At 34.0% G+C, this 7,800-nt stretch overlaps 1 protein-coding gene across 1 annotated transcript in view; it reads left to right on the top strand.

The window, feature by feature from the left end:
- Window positions 1-2,823: 2,823 nt before the first annotated feature.
- Window positions 2,824-7,800, top strand: part of LOC108723659 (uncharacterized) — an 11,319-nt gene continuing 6,342 nt past the window's right edge. The window contains exons 1-2 of the mRNA XM_018449567.1: window positions 2,824-3,002; window positions 4,415-6,226. Of these exons, the coding sequence (XP_018305069.1) occupies window positions 4,439-6,226 (1,788 nt within the window). The 5' untranslated portion in view covers window positions 2,824-3,002; window positions 4,415-4,438. The remainder of the gene's footprint in view (window positions 3,003-4,414; window positions 6,227-7,800) is intronic.

Consider the following 7,800-nt stretch of genomic DNA (forward strand, 5'->3'; position numbering starts at 1 on the left):
AACGTAGTGCTATATATTTTTTAAATATATTTCAATAGAAATGTCTTTAACGTTTGAGTATTGGTATAATTTTTTTAACTTTTTTTTAATTTGAGTATCGATGTAATTTTTCATAATATTCTAGAATAGCAAATTTTTTAGTATAATAGAAATAAGAGTATTATATATATAAAATATGTCATGAAAATATATGTTGACAATACATGATTAATCGTTTTTCAATAAAAAAAAGTTTTGATTAAAATTCGCAATTTAAATAAAATTGTTTTTAGGTGTATTTGTTACAATCATAGATGCAATAATACAAAGTAGCCTTAGTAGTGACCACAGACTCTTATTTCTATTACTTTGAAAAAATGTTCTGTGAATATTCTAAAAAATTTGCTATTCTATATTATGAAAAATTTTCCATTTTTTACATAAAAATTTGTTATATATTATATGTATCTACACCGACATTTTTAATTCAATGTAATTCAACGTCCTATTAAATAAGGCATATTTTAGCGAAAAAACAGAATGCGAGAAAGTAGAAATTAATGAAACCTTATTAACAATTATTAACAACTAATAGTATGATGTATATAGAGAAAAGTTAGAGAGACAAAGATTTTATATAGTTTTTCTCTATATTATATATAATTATTATAAATACATAAATATATAATTATTATGCACAGGATGTCATTTAAATAAGGTCTGGGCCGCATTGGGAGCGTAGTATGGGTCAAGGGGAACAAAAAAGTCTTATACCATTTTGAGATATTCGTTGTAGTTTTCGAATTAATAAAGAAAACGTGTAAGCTAAGAAAACGGTGAAGTCGCGCCGCGCGAATTCGTAGCACAGCCCATCATGCCTCACTCGACAACGACGGCACACAGCGAGGAAATAGCGCTTCGCCGTCTAGCATGGCGGTTCTATATGTTTCGTCGCATCGCGCCTACACTATCCAAGAATGTTATTTTAGCTGAAATTTTTACAGCGAATATCTCAAAATGGTACACTGAAAAAAGAGTTTGGTTGGATTATTTGGAAATCTGGTAGATTCAACCAGTATATCTGTTCAAAAACGGACGAATCAGAATTCTTGTAAGATTTACTGAATGAATTTGATTAATTCCTTCTAATTAAATCTACCAGAATTTCTTATTGGTCTAATAATGCCTTCTCGTTGAATCTATCAGATTTTCTTGTTGAGCGAACAATTAGTTTCGTAAATTCTACCAGAATGTCTTATTAAGCGAATTAATTTTTCCAAGTTATATTCTCTATTCTGCACACATTAGGGCTGCATTCCGTTTCACATATGATACGCATGATGCATCTTTTATTCTTGTTATTTACCGAATGTTAACAAAGATAAACAACATGCGTGAAACGGACGTAGAATTGTGAATGTTATAATAAATGCTATGAACATACTTAATCAGACATTATAATCCAAGGAAAAAATACTTATTAGAAATATTTATTTATATTTATCATAAATACTACATAAAATATTTAATCTATATTTTAATAATATTTCGAATAAAGCTTTATATAATTCGGGAGCGTGTAGAGGAGTAAAAAACTAAGAAAAAAAGTCCTATAGACATATGCTCGTTTTTGCTCCGTTTCAGAGAAATCGAAAAAAAATGTTTACATTTCTTGCCATATCTAGCACCGACATATTTGATTACATTTTCCACTTTCTGTTATGAATTTGTCAGTCGCTCTTTGAAAGCCTTTAATAGTAGATGAATTTTGTCTTTTGCAATATGCCGCGTACGTATTCTAATAGTGAATATGCTGATATGGTTTTTGTATACGGTTTCTGCAACGGTAATGCTTTAAAGGCCTGGCTGCTACAAGAGCCGTGTTTGACAGATGCAATGCTTGTATTGCTGCAAGAGGTGCACATTTCGAACAAAATCTTCATTAAAAAGTTTATAAATAAAATAATTAAAATAATAAATTAAATATATTTTTTTCTTTTTTCGTGATTTCCTGCGAAACAAAGCAAAAAGGAGCATATGTCCATAGGACTTTTTTTCTTAGTTTTTTACTCCTCTACACGCTCCCGAAGTTTTGCCATTTAATTTGGAAACACCCTGTATATATAAGAATTTAATGCTGCGTTAATAATTAATTCTTCAGATATTTAATTGACGATTGGAAAATTGATGTCTTAGTCATTATTATTGATACTTCTGTAATTATCTTCAGGTCTTTTCGTAAAATTCTATTTACTGATTGATCAACAAAGCATTTGCAGCGTTAAATGAATCGCATCCATAGATCTGTTGGTGTTGCTTGCATCTTTTGCATCTTCGCTTTCTCTCTCTTCAACGCCAAAATATATTTTACCTCGTTTTAAGTACAAAAATCTCTAAGAATTTCAAGCAACGCGAACAAACCGTACGACAGTTGAATCATTTGAATCATTTGAACGCTTCTAGGTTCGTTCGCGTCGCAAGCTCCAACATGCTCCAACATGCTCCTACCATAGCTCCTATTCACTCTATTAAGCGCGTTGGAGTGAGTAGGAGCTATGATAGGAGCATGTTGGAGCACGTTAGAGCTTGCGACGCGAACGAACCTAAAAGCGTTCAAATGTTTCAAATTTAAACGCTGAGACGATTTGATTGGCTGGCGGAAGTTAGGCTTGCAAATCATCGCCGCATATGGAAGCATCTCATTGGTTCCTATCTTTTAAATCCGACCAATCATACGAAGTTCTAATTTGACCACTCGGTGTCGCAACTTCAATGCATTTAAATTATGGTATAACATAAAAGCTGTTCCCGCTGTTCCCGCGAGCCACGCCGTGTGCGGTGAAAATATGGCGGGTGTCACCTCGCTCTCGTACCGTTTGACGATCGAACAACGTTAAAGGAGAGGAAGAATAAAGAGGAAAAGAGGAACAGTACTTGCCAGTTGCTTCACAGGCGTCCGGCTCTCTCGATGCGTCTCGCATTCTTCCTTGCGGGAGTACTCCGTTTCGCGCGTGCCATCAGAGGTATAATCAGAGTTCGATAGGAGAGATTCGCCGACTGCGGGCGACCGGCGGAATCATTCGCTCGCGGCAACGTAGGCCAACGTGGTGATATCTCGCGTTCGCGGTGGAGACGTTCCCCGGCCGACGCGGACGTCGCGTCGCACGCGTCGAGTTCTTGCCAGATTTCGAGCCATCGTTCTCGCTCCGCGCCGGCTCGCACCGCCTCGGGAATCGGTTCCCGCCGTAACCTTTCGTCGCCATTAAGTCCGTTCGCGTTGCCTGAAACTGCAAAAATTTTTGTGCTTGAAACGAGAGATAAATATCGAGCGTTGAAAAGAGAGAGGGAGAGAGAGCGAAGACGCTGAGTGCAAAAGGTGCATGCAACGCAAACAAGTTGTAAACATCCGCTGCACGCACGCGAGATTTGCGTTTTGATGAAACTTTAAACATAGGAAGTTTCATCAAACTAACTCGAGTGGTTTTCGAAATTTTTTTGGGGAAAAAAAAAGAAATTTTCTTTCAAATAAAAATCGGAGTGTAATGGAATTCGATCACTCGCACTACACTGGATCAGTGCACATTAAAAGCTAATTTATATAACATATCTCAATGCAGTGATACCATATAATCAACTTTGACAATAAAATGATACACATATATTTTGTTAAATAACGTGACAGTATCGTTAATAGATAGTTAATCGTTTAAAATATTTTTATACTTTTCCATTTAACTTTGCTAATTTCATGTAAAGCAGCTTTTAGTATGCACTGATCTAGTGTAGTACAAGTGAACGAATTCGCTATAAGTCGATCAATGTAATGGGAGAGTAATAGAAGGGTAAACGAAATCTCTAGGAAGCAAAAGTTGAAACAACGATATGTAAAACAAGCGTAAATGCCTCTTTTACGTTTCGTTGTTTTAATTTTCGCCTCCTAGAAGCTTCGTTTACGCTTCTATTATTCTCCCATTACATTCGACTTACGCTCCGATTTTTATTTTTATCAATACCAAATATTTTAAACGATGAAATACTTCATAATGATATTTTTATGTTATTTAATAGATATTCACTTATTATTTCGTTGTCAAAGTAGATTATATTGTGCCACTTCATTTAGATACTTCATTTAGATTCATATAAAGCAGCCTTTAATATACACTTAGCATAATGCAAGTAACCGAATTCATCATCAATTTTTTATACTGCAATTTTTTTTTAGAGCAAATAACATTTCTGTAGATTTAACGATTGGTCTGTTCGACTTGTTTACACTTTTTTACACTTTTTACACTTAAAATGGATAGATATATATTTGAGTGTAAAAAGTGTAAGCAAGTCGAACAGATCTAATATTATCTTAGACGTTTATGATTTTACTTTTCTAATTTTTACGTATTATAATTTACACTAATTTATATTTTATTTTCAGAACACTTGCCACGATCTGTTAAAAATGTCTAACCCTGTGGAATCAGACACTTGCGTGCCACACACGCAGGAGACCCATTACGAAAGCGCCAATAAAAGCTTGAAAATGACTAGCGAGACCCAAGAGACAAGCTTGAACGAGAGTCAAGATTTTCGTCTTGTCGATTCTGAGGGAGATGAAAGTATGGTAGATAAGTTAAAACAGATATTGGTTGGAGAAGCCAATAATGAGAAGTCAATTGACCAAGTGGATTCGCAACAAATTCCAGAAACGTTGCAAACTGAAGAGAATAACACGATAACTGCAAATGACAAGGAAGACGAAACTATTATAGATGAAAAAGTAAAGGAAAGCGATGCTATTGAAAAAATTACGGAGAACGTATCAACCAGCGAGTTGTGCGAGTCAGAGAAGAAAGATGAGCTCTTTGACGAGGACGAGATTATCCAAGGTACGCCTCCTCAGAGTTATTCGCCGTCCAGAAAAGTAGGCAGTGTCGATGTTAATCTGAAGCGTAAAGCTAGTACATTTGACGAACCACCTGTCAAGATTCCTAGAATGTCCGAGGAGGATGAGGCAAAGCTTCAGAAGCGACTCGAGGAGGAGAGTCGTCAGTCTTGTGGATCTGATGATTCTTACCAGGACCTGTTCAAAAATATGGACAAGAATGTTATAATAGAGGAGACCCAAGAGCCGACCACTGTAGAATTTACTCAGAACACTCTGAAGACTTCCGCTGAGCATGCAGCAGAAACGACAAACGACGACAAGACTCAGGAGCATCATGTCGAGCAGACAAATCAGCAGCAGGATGAGAAATGCGACATGGAAAAAGACGAGAATCTGAATGTCTCGGCAAAACTGGACGTCAGCAATAATGATAGTACCACTGTCAACTTTAACTCCACATGCGAAAACGATCTTCTGGAAGAAAATAATGTGTCGAATGGAAAAGGAGATGTTACTTCCACGAATGCTGTAATAGAAAAATTCGAGAAGGGAACATTAGACGAGCCGGAGCTCGTGAAAGATACAGAAACAGCGTCCGATGAAAATAATCAGTCGAACTGCGTCAAGCCGACCGAGAAGACTATTGACAAGAACGACGAGGAGATCCCGTCTTTACAAACCAAGTCGCGAAGCAGCGTAGAATTGATATCGATAGAGGAAACAGACCGAATCATCGACAGTAAATCAAAACAGCAAATAGTGGAGATCGATGATGATGACGAAAAGATATTGAACTCGTCAACCGAGGTGATATACGATCGTCAGAGCGTGAAAAAGAAACCGGAGGTTGTTCAGATCGACGATTCGCACGAGGATGGCGAGAAGATCCTGAGCTTGTTAGAGAAGAAAGAGATCGAGGTTTCTGAGATTCAGGTCATGGACAAGAGTTACGAGGGTAAGAGCAGTTACGAGAGCAAGAGCAGTTACGAGGGCAAGAGCAGCTACAAGGAGAGCATAAACGAGTCATCCCAGGAATCGAAATCATCGGAGAAGAGACTGATGAACGGCAGCGCCGAGTCGAAGAAGATCGACGCCGACACTACCGTAAGCTTGGACTCTGATACATTCTCCCTAAGTGAGGAGCAGCTTCTGTCTGCTGCAGCGACAACTGTCACGCTGGATAATATAAAGCAAATTTCGCTGCATGAAATGAAGAAGATAAGTGGCATCAAAAGCATCTCTCTCGAGCCTAAAAATTTGGACAACATCGAGCTCATTAGCATAAGCGATCACGAAACGTCTAACGTGGAGGAGAAGAACAAGTCTGATCTGATCGACAACACACTGGGAAAGACTAAGCAGGTTAGCGACAGATAGAGATACTCTATCATATAAAATTTTACTATATAAAAGAGATACATGAATTTTAATTTATAAAATAATATAACAAAGAAGGGCTACGAGCCTAAAAAATCATTTAATATAAATTTTAACTTACATAAGAAAATAAATAATATGAAACATACGTTTCAACCAATATCAGGTCATTCTCAATGTTGACAAAAAATAAGTATATATATATATTGTAATATAAAAATTAGAAATTATATAATTCTTGTTAATATAATTAATAAATCCTATCTTAAGTTGTTCAACAAAAACGCAATCTAAACCAAAAAAAAAAATTATTCTGATTTTTTTTATTACTATCTTTCTATATATATTTTAGTAATTTAATGACTATTTGGTTATTGTGTAATATTGAATATTTAATAGATTTTTACAATTTTATTGTGTTATCTATTCATATATTTTAAGTGATTTAATAAGTATAGAGTTACTTTTTAATATTAAATATTTAATAGATCTCAACGATTATAGGAAGATATTTTACAAGATGACGTATATTTGGCGCTTTTATGAATCTTGTTTATCTAATTGAATATGACTTAGATTGCATTTTTGTTGAACAGCTTAAGATAAGATTTATTAATTATGTTAACGAATATTATAATTTCTAATTTTTATATTACAAAATACTTATTTTTTGTCAACATTAAAAATGACCTGATATTGGTTGAAACGTATGTTTTATATTATTGTTTATTTTCTTATGTAAGTCAAAATTTGTATTAAATGATTTGTTTTAGGCTTATAGCCCTTCTTTGTTATATTATTTAATTTATTGAGCCTTTTTACTTAATTTTAATTTAATTAATAAATTGATAAATATATATGTTTTAGAAATAGATGTAATTAAGTAGCGAAAAACCTGTAACTATATTGGAAGAACTTTGTTAAAATTGACCTTAACTTTTGACTCGCTTATGATGAACTGATTTGACTCATATTTTGTTTTGGTAAAGCTAAGGTTTTTGAGTACTTATCTATTATTTAAAATAAAATTTGAAAGAATTATGAGAAATCTTACAGACAATTAGATGAATGGACAAACGGACGATTGGATCAATACTGTTAAATTATAAAATATAGTCTTTATGTTGCATTACTTAATAAATGTTATTATACATAAAATGTCACATAAAAATTTCTCACACATGAGTGGAAAACACTATAATCAAGCCAGTTCTTCGTACTTAATAATATTTCTTTAATTTATACAATTTATAGTTTAAGCAAACTGTAACAAAAAATCATTATAAAAGGACTCCGCATTATAGACACAGTGACTTTACGTCAAATTCGCTAAAACTGAGATATTTTATAGATTACGAGATGCTGATCAAAGTTACTTTCCTATAAAATTCGTATAAAAATTTTTCTTATAATTTTTATACTAATTAGAACATTTTTCAGAAATATTCGGAAAGTTTACATCTTCTCTCAGAATTTTTTATACAAGTGTATTCTGAAATATTTTGAGATTTCTCATCCCATAATTTTTAAAAAATATTTTTAAATTTTTTAGATTTTAT

This window comes from Mycetomoellerius zeteki, unplaced genomic scaffold (assembly GCF_001594055.1).
Source record: "Mycetomoellerius zeteki isolate Tzet28-1 unplaced genomic scaffold, Tzet1.0 scaffold249, whole genome shotgun sequence".
Classification (NCBI taxonomy): Eukaryota; Metazoa; Arthropoda; class Insecta; order Hymenoptera; family Formicidae; genus Mycetomoellerius; species Mycetomoellerius zeteki.